This window comes from Pantherophis guttatus, chromosome 3, assembly GCF_059756535.1.
Source record: "Pantherophis guttatus breed Tessera chromosome 3, ASM5975653v1, whole genome shotgun sequence".
In the NCBI taxonomy this organism is placed as follows: Eukaryota; Metazoa; Chordata; class Lepidosauria; order Squamata; family Colubridae; genus Pantherophis; species Pantherophis guttatus.
In genome coordinates, this window is record NC_142065.1 from 68,981,339 (window position 1) to 68,999,985 (window position 18,647).

At 36.7% G+C, this 18,647-nt stretch overlaps 1 protein-coding gene across 2 annotated transcripts in view; it reads right to left on the minus strand.

Moving 5' to 3' along the window:
* The window catches only part of ITGB3BP (integrin subunit beta 3 binding protein), a 45,478-nt gene extending 27,455 nt beyond the window's left edge, over window positions 1–18,023 (minus strand). The window contains exons 1-3 of one of the 2 annotated variants that reach the window (XM_034415248.3): window positions 17,542–18,023; window positions 10,158–10,200; window positions 4,887–5,022 (exon numbers count right to left, since the gene is read on the minus strand). In XM_034415248.3, coding sequence (XP_034271139.1) covers window positions 4,887–5,022; window positions 10,158–10,200; window positions 17,542–17,549 — 187 coding nt within the window. In that variant the 5' untranslated portion in view covers window positions 17,550–18,023. Of the gene's footprint in view, window positions 1–4,886; window positions 5,023–10,157; window positions 10,201–12,732; window positions 12,842–17,541 lie in introns of those variants that run through there. The other variant, XM_034415247.3, reaches the window with a different exon arrangement.
* Between the last annotated feature and the right edge of the window lie 624 nt (window positions 18,024–18,647).

Here is an 18,647-nt window from a genome sequence, read left to right on the forward strand (position 1 = left end):
ACTTCCCATTTTGCTGATGAACAGAAACTCCTCTCCATATTAATATAATATGTATGAATGTTATGTATGTATGCTTGTATCTGTATGTGTCTCTGTCTCTCTGTTTATATCTATCTATCTATCTATCTATCTATCTATCTATCTATCTATCTATCTATTTATCTATCTATCTAATATACTCTGTGTCTGTGTGTTTTTGTACACATACACATACATGTGTATACTATGTATATACACACACATACACTGTTTAAACCCTGGAAACCAAAAAGTATCTCAGAATTAGGATGCTTCTAGTGGAGTGGATTATTTACATTAGCCAGCCCCTGATTCCTCTCACAAAGACTCCATCATTGTCCCAGGTAGAAGGACTGGAATGAGGAAGGAAAACAAGACACTCAATTTGAACTGGTTTAAAAAAGTATTCAACAGAGAATATAGAAAAGAATGAGGGTTATCTCATACTTTTGAAATCACCGAAAGGAAACAGTACACAAGACTTTGATTTTAATTCAATGTCACTGTACTATATAATATGTACAATATCACCCCAAAGTGGGGAAAGCCCTATGAAAGTTAATCCTTAGCAACCGTAACACTTTTTAGCAGTCAATCTCATTGCGATAGCTGGGTAAGATAGGCAAACGTTTTCTACAGAACAGAGGTTTAAATCCCCAAACAGTGGCTTTTAAATTAGGGATGTATTTTCCCTCTCTATCCAGAGAAAGTTCAAAGGCTCTGAAAAAGGAATTCAGCATTCTAGACAACTAGAACATTTTGCATCAGGGAGACAGGGAGAAATTTCTTTCCTCAAAACCCCAAACCCATCCTTTAACCAAGAAAGCAACACAGAGCATGTAGAGGTTCCAGACCATAGATAGTTCCCCTCTCTTTACTGCTTTATTCTCTGGTTAAATAGTTTAAAACCATTCCTTTTCTTAAGGCGATTTGGAAGCAAACACATGAAAGGGTTCTGTGTGTTCCTGTTCAGTTTTGACTAGTGCACCAGTCTGTTCTTCAAGCTGATTCTGCACTCTGCACATGGTTGTTTTTTTAGGATTACGGCATTATCTTTTTATTTACAGAAGCTGCCCAGAGAGACTGTCATGAGAGGATTGGCATAAAAATCCAAGTAACTAAATAGCTGCTGCTGATCTTCTGGCCAAATATTATCCTTACAGTCTGTCTCGATGGCAAATTGAATGCGAAGTGTATGCCCATATCCTAACACAGGACGTGCAGATCAAGCCATAAGTAAGCAACAAACATTCACTCACACGTGAATGAAGCTTAATGACCGTTCATTCAAAAGAATCGCAACACAGTTATGTTCAGAAAACTAAAATGTCCTGATCTGCAGATTAACAGGAAGGGACAATACAGACAACATGACTGGGCTCATGTGATCTCTCCATCGTAGAGCCTGCTTGGCTCAATTATTTTTCCTCTCCTGCCCTCTCTAATCAAGCACATTAAGGAATAAGGCAAAGAGATAATCACTGTGTGGTCTATGTCGCCTCCCTCTGGGAGACAGGATGGACTGGACTTAAAAGAAGAGGCAACAGAATTAGTGCTGAGCGTAGGGCACAAGTAGTAGGAGGTGGCAATCCGCTGAGCACAGCTTGCTCCCAAGTCTTGTGACACCAAATGATTCCAACTAAGGGAGAATTAAAGGCTATCTAAAAGTGAAAGAGGTCGGGGATGATTAAAGTACCATGTAAATATCACTAGGAGTGTTTTCCTGCACTGCACCGAATCTACTGATTGTATGCATGTCAAGTCATGACTTAAAATTTACAATGTATAACATTCTGTTATTTTACTCCTTCAGGAATATATCTTAAGTGCAGAACTGAAGTACAGAAAGGCTGCAGGATCTCTTCACACAAGCTCTCTGCAGATTACAACAAATGATGTCCCATTCCCAAATTTAAATAGTGTTCTAAACACAGTGAGAAGGACCTTATGTTTGATTCATAAACAACAGTGGCTTTTATACTGGACCTAATCTGAATGCCCTGAACATCCTCGAAAAATGCTCTTGAACGTTTGCAAAATGTGTCCTCCTGGTTCCTGAATAACTATTATTAGCCTGAGAAACCTGGTCCTTTCCCATATTTGATACAGAAATGAAGCTTTCTCTCATTAAAGTATATTAATTACCTTTCTGTTTGGTCACTGAATTTGGCACTCACAGATTTCTGCATTTATGTATAGCCATTAAAGGGATTTGTAAGGATTAAAATCAATTTTTAAAACATTAATGCTTAGAAATCTAATTAAATTAGTAAAATAGCCTGTTGTTTATTATGTCATGCTAATATAGACAGAATACTAGCTATGGGATCATAAATTAATTAATTTTATTTTGTTTTAATTTATTCAATTTAGGCACCGTCCAGCTCTAAACTGACTTTGGGAGATGCATAATAAAACAAAATAAAATAGAAAATACAATATAACAGTTATAAAAACAAGTAAGAAAATGATAAAAAATAAGAACTAATGATTAACCCACTGACCCTCTCAAACAAATCCTGACCACCCTAGCACAAGGCCTGGGAAAACAGCCAAACTATTTAAAGCCTTCTGGAATGCCAAGATGGGAGCTAAGGGATATTAGGGGGAATCTAATTTTTAGAGTTTGTGTGGGATGAGATACAGAAAATACAGGTAGTCCTTGGTTAATGGCTGCCTTTCTTTAACAACCATTCAATTTTATTATGGCACTGAAAAAGTAGCTTTATACTTGGTCCTTCACAGCCAGCTCAGCTTCCAATAAGCAGTCATTGGAGAAGCTGTTAGTAAGTTGCAAACCGTGGTCATGTGACATTATGCTTAACAACTGCAGTCAATTCATTTAACAACCACAGCAGAACGGATATACTAAGCCTGGCGCAATCATGTGAAGTTTCACTTAAGAGCCATGTCATTTCACAATGGAGTTGTTGGTCCCAACTGCAGTTGTTATACGAGGACTACTTGTAGTGTAAAATGCATTAAAAAGGCCTGAGGAACAATAAGGGCTTTTTTATTTAAAATCTTGCCTTAAACCAGGCTTAAAGCCAAGTAACATGTCAAAACAGAAATGATACAGAGACACCGAAGAGAAGAAAGAAAATATCGTTTGGAAATTTATGGCTTAATATGGACCAATTAAAATAAGGAAAATCTGTACTCTTTGTACATCATACTGCAAGTTAGAGCTACTTGGTAAAAAAGCAATTATACAAATTGAAGAATTTATCATATTCACTCAGTAATTCCTGTCTTCTTAGTTGAATATTAATAATAGATTTATCTATATTCATAATCTATAGTGTAATCTACAACTTCAAAACTCCAAACACTGGATGTCCTGAATGAATCTTTTATTAACAGTATACAAAGTATTTGCTTTTACCAACTCTATGATTTTTAGCGATTTTTGTGTGGCACATATGTATGTGGCATATAGATTGACTGAATTTTTTATATGCCTGTACTCTGAGTGGGGGGGAAAAGGAGAAATGCCTGAAGTAAAATCCCTGAACATTAAGTGTCAAAGGCAAAGGTGAGTGTGTGCTATATTTCCATGCTGTAATTAAGTATGGGCATAAGGGAACAGTCCTTTTGCACATAAAAGAAGGCATCACATGTTCGCAGTTGACATTTAGATGGATAATTATACAGCAAAGCCTCAGTAGCTTTCCTTTTTTTAGTTCTATCAAGCTGCAGAAATAATGCCAAAGAATCGGATGGTAAGCTGTTTTTTTTAAAATTCTACTCTTAATTTCTAAATTTAATTTCTTACAAATAGTGTGAGCACAAGTAAGTTGTGGGCGTATTATGATAAAGATGTCATAGTTGGAAATTGAAACGGGTATTTTTAAAATCCTAAATGATATTTTCTTTACTTGACCAACAAAACAAAAGCTTCTTCAAAGTTAACTTAACTCCTGGTCCATGTAGGATTTTTTTATTTTTGGCCATAATTTTGCCACTGCATTTTTCTGAGACTTTTTTTCAACTTTCTAGCCTTTTTTTTTTCATTTTTATTATTTTTAACAACCTAATATTTGCAAATTGACTTGAGTAAAATAGTGAACAGATTTCAACATTGTGAGAGATACCTTCTCTTTTTACTGTACATTAAGATCTTTCAACAATAGCTATTGCAGAAGATATACATTTTCAGTACCATAGCTGAAAAGATGTTACAAGACTTTTTCTAAATTAAGGCTATTAAAGAAATCTAGTTTGATCAATTATTTTTCCCCCTTAGGAGTTTCTCATCTGAATTTTTCCCTCTGAGTTTTAAATGTAAAAGAATGCAACCAATTATTCATGGCTGAATTTACAGAGCTCTGTGTTTATTTGAGAACATTCAGCCTCATAAATGTCTCTACCACTGTCTGTTTCTATCTTTAGAACTTCCACAACTTGTTTAATCAAGAATTCTAAATTGATACATTGTATGATACACTCCATCAATTAATAAAGGTATGAAATTGTTTTGCAGTTAATTAACTGCAATGTATATTTTAAAACAACACCTTGAGTTTTGTTGCACCTTTAAATGAGTGATGTAAAGGATAAAATAAAACTCCTACAGATTTCTGAAGGAAGTCAGTCAAAGGAGTTTACAAATATTCATCGTACAGTAAAGAAGTCATACAAAATCTGGCAAGTTTTTTATTCTCCCCATCGAATATGGTTTAAGCATGCTTGTAAAAGTTGTAAAAATCTTGGCCCTCATAATCCAATTTCACTGGGGGGTGGGGAGAAAATAAAAAATAAATTATAGCTATTTATGTAACTATAAACATAAATTACTAAATCAAGAACCTGACTTGATCAATAACCAGAAAAGTTACATAGTAAGTAGAATAAAATGTTCAACTAACCATTTGATAGGTCATTTCTCTGTTCTTTGGCATGATTACTCCTGGAACTTGAAAATGAACTCATTAGACATGTTCCTGTTATTGGTGAAAAAAGAAGGCCATTTTCCTTTCCTTTTACTGATGATGTTGCTGGCACCTGTACCAATAAAAAACAGCAAAAAACATTTTGTATGTGCAGGATAATGCAGTAAAAAAGCACCATCACATTCTCCCTTTCAATGCCGATACACTTATTTACTATTTTAAATAATCATAATTTACCTATCATGCAACACACCTCCTTGCAATCCAGAGTTACATATGTTTTAATATTTTCAGCATAATTCTATGTTGCATCAAAGTCAACTCATGTAATTTTGCAAGAGGGTGATCTAAGTTATGGGTGTCACAACAGAAAAATATAGTTGATCTTAAGTGAATATCTAGAAGAAGTGGCACAAATGTCTCTGGCTGCACTTTCAGATTCCTATGGATGCTGAATTAATATCTGAAAAACCCACAACATTTAGACCTTATTGTAGTAGCATGTGCCTTCTAAATGACTCCCAAAAGAACCAAAGCTTATCCTATAGTTGTGATGGCAATATGGCACGCGTAGCCATATCGGTGGGCACGGGAGCTCAGCTCTGGCACACATGCATGCGCTGGCCAGCTGATTTTCAGTCCTTCTAGGCCCACTGGAAGTTGGCATATCAGCCATTTCCGGCTTCCGGAAGCCAACAGGGGGGTGGCGAAGGCCATTTTTGCCCTCTCCAGGCTCCTAGAAAGGCTCTGGAGGCTGGGAAGAGCAAAAAATGGGACTTCTGGTCCCACCAGAAGTTGGCAAATGAACCATTTCCTGCTTCCGGTGGGCCTTCGGAGAGGTGGGGAAGGCTGTTTTTGCCCTCCCCAAGCTCCTAGAAAGGCTCTGGAACCTGGGGAAAGAGAAAAGCAGGCTTACCGGGCCCACTGGGCCATTGTGTGCCAGAAGCAGGGGTGTCACACGTGCATGCACGGGGGCGGGGCACCTAGAATTATGGGTATGGGTACACATGCACGCAACCCCTCCTCCCCCTGGCACGCGATGGCAAAAAGGTTAGCCATCTCTATCCTATAGCAAGGGCGGCACATCATTTTCTCCAGCATAATGGTTATCTTTCCTAAGCCTTATCAGTGAATACATATTATAAAAGATGGGGGTGGGGGAAGAGAATGCACAAGAAAGACCTATCCCAAATATTAAAAACAGCATTTTTGAATTACACACAGAAACCTACTAGAAGATATTGCAGGGCTCACAGATTAACACAATGTTATTTGTACCAAAATGTTGAAACTTGGGACACTGATCTTGAAACTCTATTCTATTCTATCGCTTCCATTTCTGGCTTTATCCTATTAGAGTGCTATATTCTGGCTGAACACTCATAGTCAGTACTCTCTTACTTCATCCCTCTCGCCATTTAAATGACTTGTCTTGTCTTCTAGCACTTCTGTGATTACCTTGAAAATGACCACCAATGAAAGAAGCAACTGAGAAATAGTATTCAACAGTGCAAAAAAAAAAAAAAAAAAAAAGGTGGGGAAACAACAAAACAAGGTAGAAAAACAAAAAAGTGGTCTCCTACCACACCATGATTCTTACAGAGTTGTAAGTACCCCTTTACTTAAGAACAAGCTTGCTACCATGAGAAAGGAAACTCTACTTTTCTGAAGGAGGTTGAGGAAAGACAATACTTGCCTAGTTCTAGTTACCCTCAGTTACAAAACACTGAAGAGAATAGAAAAGAAAGACTACACAAAAACCACTCTTCAGAGACCATCCCAAATACTCTAGGAGAGCTTTGTTTATGTACAGGTTCTACATTTGTGGCCATCTTTATTTCCTCAAATGACATTCAATCTAAACTTGGTAAGTTGATTCAAGTTCTAACAACTGGTGTTAGTAGTTGTCATGCCACAAAATCTAATGATGCCAGGTGTTCTACTAAAAAATCAATCAATCTGAAGGCATAGCTTCAAAAGAAGCAGGCTCTGCTCTCTATCTTTGTTCGCTAGGAATCTTACACATTGGAAAGTTGTAATAAATTATTGAGCAAGCGCCTAAAACTGTGACTCCAAGCATATATCAGTAGGTTGAATGCATATCACTTATTGCCTGGTTTTCTAAGGTTTAAAAGTATCTTTTTCAATAAACCATTTAATGTACCTTTTTTTTTTTAGGATGGGACAAACTCTTCAACAAAAATACATTTTCTCTTCTAGAATTTTTAGAAACACTCTAGTCCAGCCCCTGATCCACCTACATTCTTCTCACCTGCAAAGGGTTCAGGCTTCTGCAAGAGCAGAGGATAATCTCTACTAAAACCAGTGCTTTACTGCAAAAGAATGCAACCATCCTTTTCTCCCCCCTCCCCACCAATGATCTATTTTATGTTCAGTTAATAAATTTTTAGAACAGACTCAAGATTAAAGAACCACAAAAACCACTCCCCATTAACACAGCTTATCTCTCAGCCGGACCTAACTGATAGCAATAGCATTTAGACTTATATGCTGCTTCATAGTGCTTTACAGCCCTCTCTCTGCAGCGGTTTACAGTGTCAGCCTATTGCCCCCAACAATCTGGGTCCTCATTTTACCAACCTCGGAAGGATGGAAGGCTGAATCAACCTTGAGCCTGGTGAGATTCGAACTGCAGGCAGTCGGCAGTCAGCAGACGTAGCCTGCAGCGCTGCATTCTAACCACTGTGCCCCCAAGCCTTTGTGGATCACCTGTGATGACATTGTGAGCCTCCAGAGGTCCGCTGACTACAGGTTGAGAACCACTGACTTAGAGGACAGGGTAACTTCCCAACTTACCTGTTCAATGCAGTTCCAACAAGGTGAAATTACTTCTGTAGGCTTAAGCTTACAGCAGGACCCAAGAATTAAGCAGCATAGTCCTCAAAGACAAGATTTTCTTTTGCCTGATATTGATTCTGATTTAGACTGTGCTGTACAAACTAACCTGTTAAATAATCCTCCTATCATCCTGCCAATATAGAGGAAAGCTGCTAACTTACTTTTCACATTTTATTCCAAATGTTATTTCAACTTTTAAAAAAAGGCTGGCAATAACCTAGTCTTCCCTAATCAATCTACTACACACTCATTATCACCTCAGAATTGCTTGATGCTACTAATCATGAAATGAAATAATGAGAAAGGTGTCACCAATCACTCAGACGCTGCTTATAGATGATTCAGAAGAAAGAGAACCTTCAACCTCAACAGATGCGTTACATAGATAGAAGCCAAATCTGAATCTGACGAACTATTGCCTTTTCCTCCTTCACCATCACATTATAACTAAACATAGCAGACTTACTATTTAATATAAAATTCCATATTCCTTTCCATATCTCCATATTGCTAAACATTAAAATGTATTTGTGTATAAATAAACATTGATAATGTTTATCGCTCATTTATAATTGGAAATCTCTTGGCCGCTCTAATAGAATATATAACTGGAGAAGGGTGGGGGGGGGATTTTGCCAAAAGCACCACAATTTACCAGGGAGGAGACAGTACACTCCAGAGAAAAGCCCAGAATATGAGACTGAACTAGATGGGAGAGGGAGAAAAAAATTCAAGGAAGCAACATCCTATAATCTCTCAGGAGTACTTCTATTAGGTTAGAAGGTTATAGCTTTAATCTGGCAAGTTTCTGTCTATTAAATGTAAACAAATAAAAGGATTGGAGTCAATTGGATTTTGCTGTCTAATCTTTGGATTTGGGCCTGATAACTGCAGGTTTTTATTTGATTAACTTAATATTTATTAAATGCCATATAAAGAGCAAGACATTTCCAACTCTAATTTTACTACTCAAAATTTAGGGGAAAGTGGAGAGAAAGTGGTGTAGAATGAAATAAGAAATTAAGAACATTCAGGATTTAATTTTTAGGATTACAAATTACAGTTTCTATCACCTACATATATTCTCAAAACAGCCCACAGAAGCTACCTCTGGATGAGATATATTATAACAGTCTTGTAATTTGAACACTTTCTTTCAACATTTAGCAACACAGTTTTCACTCTGAACAAAAAAGTGGTTCTCCCAATTTTCATGATTAATTTTACCTCTGATTTTTGAAAAAGTAATGAAATTATAAACCTGCAGCAAGAGATCTGACTGAGCAAACATGCCAAATAATTATTCTTAAAATAAACATTTCCCCCCTTTTAAATTTCCATTTCAGAAGAAAAAGCAGCTTTAGGGTGGAATAAAATAATTTCAAGCTGGATCGCTTGTTTCCAAAAACACCCTTCTGACCTAGAAAACAGATGCAAAATTACAGTCACAGCTGTATTTACAGCACATAATGAATAATAGAAAATGAAATTGCAAATTACATTGCTAATGATTGTTATTTGTTTGGCTTGAATTTTGTTTCAATCCAAACAAAGAGAAAATATACATATTTTAGCAAGGTCAAATTTTCAGTTTAGCTAAGCTGTAGCAAATCTGTAAAATAAAAAAAAAATGGCACATGCAAACAAAAATGGAAATTCATTTTATTTACATTTTAATATATTTTCTTATTATTTGTTCTCTTCCACAAGCTACCTGGTTTAGCGTCACAGAAACACCCATAATTGGTATTGGAAGAAAATAAACTGGCATATGTCATGGCACAATGGGTTTAGAAACACACAGTGCCACATTTTACCAATGAGGGAGAACAAGAGAGAAACACAAAAACAATATAATTTCATTTTTATTGTGATAACTGAATGGGTAATTTATTACAATGTTACAGTATATTATTTCATGTTAAATTACTTCTCTCAGCTAATTACATTCTGATCATAAAAATGTCTTTGTTTTGCTTTCAATTTTGCAGTTTATAATATCCAGATTATAGTATTATCATAATTGCATATTGTTATATGTACATTCAGATAGCAGTGCATTTGCTTCACCAATTATAAAACAAATTTCTAATAAGCAATGTCATAAAAACATTTGGTGCTGGAAAGAGATTTTAATATAACAAAACAAAGAACAGCACTATATTTCCTTAGTTATAGTCAATTGTTTCATGCAAAGCCAGAATATTATATAAAATAGTATTGCCTTCAAAGATCTCTAGCAATCACTTCTATACATTCAGATATATAGTATCATTATTAAATGTTTATGATAATTTTTCTGAAATGTTGCTCATTTACACACACACATTTTCTACAAAATAATTTACAAAATAATTTAAATACAGGACAGAAAAACAAAACTCTTACTTTTTCTGGAATAAGATTTTCCAGCTTCAAAGCTCTTTTAGCACTACAAAAGAAGGAAAGCAAAGGGAAATTTTAATCTAAGAAAATCCTTTACTGGTAGCTAGTAGTAATCCCCATTAACTAATCTCAACCACATGCAAACATTTTCTTACAGTAAGAGCTAACCTCATACAGTTATACATTGAACAAGTTGGTAAATACTGCTTTGAAAACTGATTATATTTGTGCTGTTTTCTCACATGTAGCATACAACTGAAATAAACACTTCGATTAGAATACCAATATCAGATTACCCAAAATATTTATTAACTATAAAGTACTAACAATGAACATTGTTATGCAGAATTGCATAGTAACTTACCTCGTTATTTTTCAAGGTGAAAAAAGCAATTCTTATATTTCAGCTCTTAACATGATTCAGTGCTGCTAGACTATGACTGAATTAAGGAACAGATGCTCTATGACTTTACAGGTCCCTAAACCATAAGAAAATATTTTCTCGCATTCTTCACTGTACTGATTCAAGAACGTGCCAGCTTCCTCTGTAAAATCTGTTTTCCTGAACTAGATGCCCAGCTGTTAATGGCAATACTAGAAATGAAAAGCTGAATATTTATAATATTTTAGATTGTACAGCTGTCTTCTAAAGAGCAGTTATCAGAATTTTATTGAATGCAGACTAAATACTTAAAGAAAGAAAGGTCAACATAAATTTAGACTATTGTTCCCAGAGACAATTCCAATGTACCTTCTTAAATTTTAACAATATTTAAAGGACCTTTTTTTCCCTGTGAAGGAACTAAGAACCTTTAAAAATCATTTAATAAATGCATCAGAAGATAACTTTAGATTAAACAACATTTGCAGAGGGTTTTCATTTTAGAAAAGAATATTACAGGTATCACATTGGAAACAGGCCATTTTCCTGTTTCCAAACAACCACAGCGCTAGAATGAGTAAACCTCACAAAAAATTACCTGCATAAATGGCACCTGTGTGCAATGCCAAAGCCCAAGCTAATCTCCCACAAAATATTTTTACTTTATTTTTTTATGATGAAACATATGAGAAAAGTTTAAAGACATCTTTGAAGTATGACTTTATATTGCTAGCTTGAAATGAAAATGAAAAACATTTTTGTCTTTAAAACAAACAAGCAACGCTATATGGTATTTACATTTTTCATGTTAAAAGCCACTTGCATTCTTGCCAAGATACAATCAAAGCTGAAAGAATTTGACAAAATTCTTAATGGAATGTTCTTTTTAAAACACAGTGCCTGTATTGCTTAACGAATGCAGACTCCATTACATCTTCTGTATCTCAGTGGCAGCAAGGAAACACTGTGTACATTAATACATTCACTCTGCAAAGATGCTGTAGGGGACATGTATTTGCATTCGACACTAAGGCATGTTATGATGGAAGTTTTTATGGTGGACTTCAAAGAAAGCTGGAAGCAAAAGTACAGTGGAATCTGCACCCAAGATAGCTTTATGATTAGGATAAATGGCAAACTACATGAAAATCCCATTAAACTATAGCAAACTGAAAAAAAAAAAAAATCTAGGAAAAACGGTAGACTGGCCAAGCAGTATGCTATTTAAAATCTGTCAGAGACTTTGGGTGGCAGCAGAGTTACAGCATACCCAAATTTTCTTTCCACTGCCTGTGGAGATGCTGAAAACTTGGAAATAATTGAACTCGTTAGCCATTCACAGTCCAAGAAATTACCGCTTTACCAGGAGAAGAAAAATCGAGTTGCCACATTTCTGTTACACAATTATTTTAGGTACATATTTCCCCTATGCAATAGTAGTAAAACTCAACAGTTGCAAAGACCTTTACAGATTTAAGGAATGACATTTCTTAAATGGGAAAGTGAAGGAGCATCAATTCAAGGCTATATTGTGAAATAGAAAGCATAATCTGAGAAGCATTTATTACGTTTCTTTTGTATTGCTCTTCTATATCATACAGTTATAGGAGGAAAAAATACACTTTACTTAAGAACTGGTTTATCATTTAGATCAAATAGCCAAATGGGACAGTGAATCAATGAAATGTATAACAGTGTACATGATGTGCTTTGGCTAACGCTGCCTATTAGTTGGAGGTAGTTTATTCTCATCTTCTCAAAAGTTAAGTCTTATGAATGCAATGAGACATGCTTCCATGTAAAAATATGTAAGCAAGGCCAACGCTCAAGCCAATCTCCAATAAAATATTTTTACTTTATTCTCTTGAGATGAAACATAATGAGAAAAGTTTAAGGACATCTTTGAAGCATGACTTTATATTGCTAGTTTTGATTTTAGGATTATTTTGAAAAGGAATTACTGAAAATTTTTGTGTATAAAAAGAATAAGATACTGTGAGTTGTATGGTATTTATATTTTCACGGTAAGAGACACTCATATTCTTGCCAAGAGACAATAAAAGCTGAACAGTTGAGTCTTTGGTATTCTCTGATCTTGTTTGCTTGCATTACCTGACTAGGTACAGTGTACAGAGTACATACTCATTAGTGATACTGAGTGTGGTGTTTGCTCCCTGTTTATAAACAGCAACTTGCCTTGCCATTGTTGGTAGGGGAATGGTTTTCTCATTCATACTTCCTTTGATTAGAGTACATATTTTTCCTTGGCGTCCTTAATTCTTCATAGGCTTTCAGGATCAGGGTACTAAGGAGAAAACCCAGAGTAAACACCACGCTCACTAGTATCAATGATGGTACCTAGTCAGGTAATGAAACATCTATGATCAAACAACTAAGGTCAGAGAACACCAAGGACTCCACTATTCAACCTTAAGCTACGTATACTTTCTTCTATTGGTAAATGTAAAACAATTTCACAAAATTCTTAGCAGCATGTTCCCTTTTTAAATACAGGGCCCTGTAAATATAGAGACTGTAAAAATACATAAGCCTCTTTAAATTAAATTTATTTTCCAAGAAATCCAATGATGTGAAAGTCATAACACTCTTGCTCAGATGATTTCAACGGAACCTATCATAAATGATTAACAAGTCTTGGAACCACTTTCTGTCTTTTGAGTATAGGCTCAGTTGAGACATGGAATTCTTATGTTCTTATGAGATAAGGTGCACATATACCCATTCATTAAAGCTGGTGTGACAACATAATATTGGAAATTTGGCATATTTTGAATGTTTTGAAGCTTCCCATCATCTCTCAGCAGCAAGACTGGAGATAGTAACTTCTAACTTAAGGCACCAGGTCACTATTCCACCAATAGTTTGGTGTTTTGTTTTGTTTGTTTGTTTGTTTGTTTTTTGCTCTGAAGGAAATCCTATAACCTTCTTAGCAGTCTCAAAACATATTATGTTATGAATCATGGTATATTCATTTTTTTGGCCATCTTGAGAATCAGCAATCCAAAACAGCAGCATATAGCTGTTCTGCACATTTAACCTCAAGGAATCTACCAGTGTTACATCAATAAGTCTATATGAAAAAAATGTATAATCTGCATTACATGAAAAGCAGCTAGAATTCATATTTCTATGACAATCATATAGTTTAAAAGTGTTACAAATTTGAACACCTGATGAGATCAATCTGCCCTACCCAAGAAAGTGTTTCTGAGAAGTCAACTGCCTTTTTTTGAACCAGCAAGATACTTAAACCAAATAAGGGTCCCTAAACCCAAAAGAACATTAACATATTTCAATGCTCTTTGAAAAGCTGGTCTCAAGGCAAAAAACTCTTACAAGTTGAGGTTGTACCCTTGTGGGAAAGGATCCACTGAATCCATAGCTCATGGCCAGTAGTTCCTTCTATAAGAACACAAGGACTTGCTTCATAATTCCCTAGTTGGCAAAGTATCCAGACAATTTTGAATTATTTTTGGTACAGTTGCTTTTATCATACCTGTAAATTTTATTTCTTTGAATGTAGTTAGATTTTTTTTACACTGCCTATAAATTAAATATGCCCTGATTGCCTCAGTGACCTAGTTATAATTTTATGTTCTTGGTTTTATTCAAAATAGAAAGTAATTATGTGAATAACTCTGAGAATTCTGGTCAACCATAATAAATTATTACTACCACCATTTCTATGGCTACATTAAGCTTTTGAAATAGTTCAGACATCCATTATACTGTACACCTCATAATTCCTCAGCAATGGAAATACAAGATCTAGAATTTGATCCAAGTCATTCTGGGAAAATCTGAAATATTAATGAGTCACATGCAGAACATAGAATATAGAATAGTAGAGTTGAAAGGGATCTTGGAGGTCTTCTAGTCCAAGCCCCTGCTCGAGCAGAATATCCTATATCAGTGATGGCTAACCTTTTTGACGTCGCATGCCAAAAGCGGAGGTTATGCGGGGGGGGGGTTGCACATGTGCATGCCCACGCCCACAATTCAATGCGCCCCCCCGCCCCCCCCGCACATGCATGTGCGACCACCCCATACTCCCCCTGTTTTTGGCACGTGATGGCCCGGTGGGCCCAGTAGGCCCGTTTTTCGCCCTCCCCAGGCTCCAGAGGCTTTCTAGGAATGAAAATGGCCTTCCCCACCCCCCTGGAGGCCCTCTGGAGGCCGGAAATGGCCCATTTGCCAACTTCCAGTGTGCCCGGAAGGCCCAAAAATCAGTTGGCCTGCACGCTCATGTGCACTGCAGCTGACCTAGGGCAATGCTTGCGCGCCCACTGATATGGCTCCACGTGCCACCTGTGGCACGCGTGCCATAGGTTCGCCATCATGGTCCTATACCATTTCAGATTGGTTGTCCAATCTCTTTTTGGAGCTCTCACGTTAGAAAATGCCTTTTAAGTTCTAGGTTGCTTCTCTCCTTGGTTAGTTTCCAACCATTGTTTCTTGTCTTGCCTTTTGGAGCATGATTTTGCAGATTTTGGGCCACATTTTCTGCATCTCTGATTTTAAAGAACTATAAAATTGTAGAGCAAATCCTGAAATAGACCTGGCATAGTTTAAAAATAAAGACTCCTCACAGTATCAAGGCCAAATAAAAAAAAATCTTGTTTATTTACCTACATACTGGAGCAATTTGCCTTATTACTTCAGAATTTAATCCTTAGCTCTCCTCCATCATGTTAAGTAGAACTTCCAGTCACCAAAAATTGACTACTTGGAGAATTAATAGAAGTACGTCAAATATATGTCAGCGCACATATGTACATATGCCTGAACATTTTTAAAGCTCTTGCTAATGAATATATATGCTGATTATGGCTGAATTCACATAATATTTAAAGCCAAAATCAACCAAATTGTCAAGCAGATTATTGTCTAGCATTTTGCATAAACACAAAGTTTGATGTTGCTCACTTTTTACTTTAATTGCACATCTTACTAGGATAGCACTACCTGCGTTTGCCTGCCAAACTAAACCATAAACCATAGTTTAGCATAGCCTATGATATGAATCCAACCCCAATAGTTAGTGGTCAGTGAAAATTATGAATAAGTTATGTTTACTCAATGGATCATCATTATTGTATATTTCCCAGCAGCAGCAACTGTCAAGAGGAATGCTTGGTTCAAAAATAAAAACTATACATATTAGTTGGAATCATATATTTAATCATAGGTTGCTGAAGATCCTAATAACATTGTGCTAAGCCACCATGATTTAATGTGATGTGTGAACCCAAAGAACAGGACTAACCTCATCTATCCTTTTATTATGCTAAATATATAAACTTTTCTGAAACAATATAAAGTCTCAAAAGTAAATGTTTAGGACAAGCATTTAAATGGGAATTCTCATCAATGCTAATGTCAGGCCTGGAAGCCACCTTTTGTATTAGTAGCTAAAATACTATCAAATGAAGAGAGGTGGAAAAGAATGCTTCATTTCATACTAGGAAACAAAATGAGGTATGTGTGTTGTATGTGTTGTATTTTTTACCTTTTCAAGTAAACAAAAAAAAAAAAAGGAAATCCTCAAACATTATAAATCTCAGCAGGACTTTTTCCTAATTTATCAAGCTAAAGCATGTTTGGCTCTCTAGCAACAAGCAGGTGGAAATCACTTTTCACCTGAATATTCTATCCCATATGTTCATAGAAGTTTTTCACAATATAGTGCCCTTTTCATATCATTTCCAAATTGAAAAGCCACTTAGGCTGGAAATGATTGGGCTGCTAATGTAATACATTTGGAGGACACCAGGCTGGTGGAGGCGATTCACTGTTAGAAATATTTATTACCATGGGGCAGAGGAAACTCAAAGGCTGTAAACACTCCAAAGCACAACTCCCATAGTTATTTCTATATATTAATAGCACTCTCAGCTGCAGCTTAGTGTAAAGGTTAAGGCATCAGGCTAAAAACCAGGAGACCATGAGTTCTAGTCCTACCTTAGACACAAAGCCAATGAACTGGCCTTCTTGGATCAGTCACCCTTTAGACCTAAGCAACAGGCAATGGCAAACCACTTCCAAAAAACCTTGTCAAGAAAACACTTTTCCAGGTGCTGCCAAGGGTGAAAAACTAACTTGCCAAACACATGCAAAAAGTAGCATCTTACCTAGAATAGAATAAAAGAGTTGGAAGGGACCTTGGAGGTCTGCAAATTCAATCCCCTGCTCAAGCAGGAAACCCTTTAACCATTTCAGACAAATGGTTGTCCAATCTCTTCTTAAAATCTTCCAGTGTTGGACCTACCCACAACTTCTGGAGCCAAGTCGTTCCACTGGTTAATTGCTCTGCAGGAAATTTCTCCTTAGTTCTATGTTGCTTCTCTCCTTGATTAGTTTCCATCCATTGATTCTTGTCCTGCCCTCAGGTGCTTTGGAGAATAGATTGACCCCCTCTTTTTTGTGGCAACCCCTGAGATATCTCAACACTATCCTGTCACCCCTAATCCTTCTTTTCATTAAACTAGACATACCCAATTCCAGCAACCGTTCTTTATATGTGTTAGCCTCCAGTCCGCTAATCATCTTTGTTGCTTTTCTCTGCACTCTTTCGACAGTCTCAACACCTATAACAACAGCACCTAAATACACTCCTCTTGTCGGTGTAGTGGAACACAGTTATTAATGCAATAGGTCTCTGTCCGTCCTCCGGTTAACAGACACTCTTAATCAGGGGTCTCCAAACTTGGCAACTTTTAAGACTTGTGGACTTCAACTCCCAGAATTCCTCAGCCAGCTTGCTGTCGGAGGAATTCTGGGAGTTGAAGTCCACAAGTCTTAAAGTTGCCAAGTTTGGAGACCCCTGCTCTTAACTGACAGTCCGTGGCACCGTTAGAACTCGTTGGTCTTCGTCTGCGTTCGAATTTAAATTCGACCAGCATACCCAACCTCGCCCCTGCGCCGCCAGCCAATCCGCTGCAATGGTGCCCCTCCGCTGCTCCCTCACCCCAATTTCCCTCTTACCGCGGCATCAGGACCACTTCCAAGCCTTTCCTCGGCAGCGAAGCTGAGACTCCCGCCCCAAGTCCAAACGGTGCACCGCTCAAAAGCGGCCGGGCGGGAACATCAATCCCCAGTCTGAAAACGGCGTTCCTCTTTGCTTGGTTTTTAGCATGAGCGGCCGAAGCTCTTTATTCTGCTCGCTGTTATTGTTCTCTTTTCCTCTTGCCCTTTTCGACTACCATCAGATTCTTAGCAAGATAAAATTTCCCGTAGTTATTTGCAGGCGAGCAGTGGCAAGAAACAGAAAAGAGGCAGTCTTAAAACTCTGGATTTTATTTTAGGAAAGATCAAGGAAAGTCACAATGAAAATAATCATTGATTATTGGGTTGATGTTTATCCTTAAGTGGTTAAGATGAATTCTGTAAGCGATAAGTTTTCCTGAAAAGAATTGCAGTGTCTTAGGCCCTTTGATGTTTCACAGATGAAATTAAGGCTGCTGTCTGGTATTTTAATACTCTTTCTCCTTTCATTCGCTATTAAAAAAAAAAGTTCCTAGAAGACCAATGCGCTCTTGCAACTATTCAGTTCTCAGTTGAGCATTTTATTGCATTACTCTTCTTATACACACGTGGGCGCACTAACAAAGGTTTAAATAACATCATGAATAACTGAAAGGAAAATTATATTTTTTCCAGGTGTGGGAAAATACTGTAGTAAATAAAAAGTGAACGTTATCTCAGATATCCTATGGATAGACATGCTTGTGCTCTGGAAAGAAAAAGCTCTCTATACATGCCTTGCAATGTTTTGACTAACTGCCAGTTCCAAGTGTAAATACTAATTTTGTAAAAAAGAGTTTTGGAACCGATTTCTAACAAAGATTAAGGTTTTTTTATTGCATAGATGAGTCAGTGTCTATGTGATATCCTAGGAATTAGCTGTTTCCCCAATGGGATCTGGTATAGGATTTGAATAATGGCACTGTGGCCAATGGTCAAAGAATCTACAAGAACAGTTGCTTGTAATAATAGTCATATGTTATTGCTGCCCTGAATCAATGCCCAGCAGAATAAAGCCTTTTGTATTCAATGTTATAGAATGTCATCACACTGATTCATTGCAGATT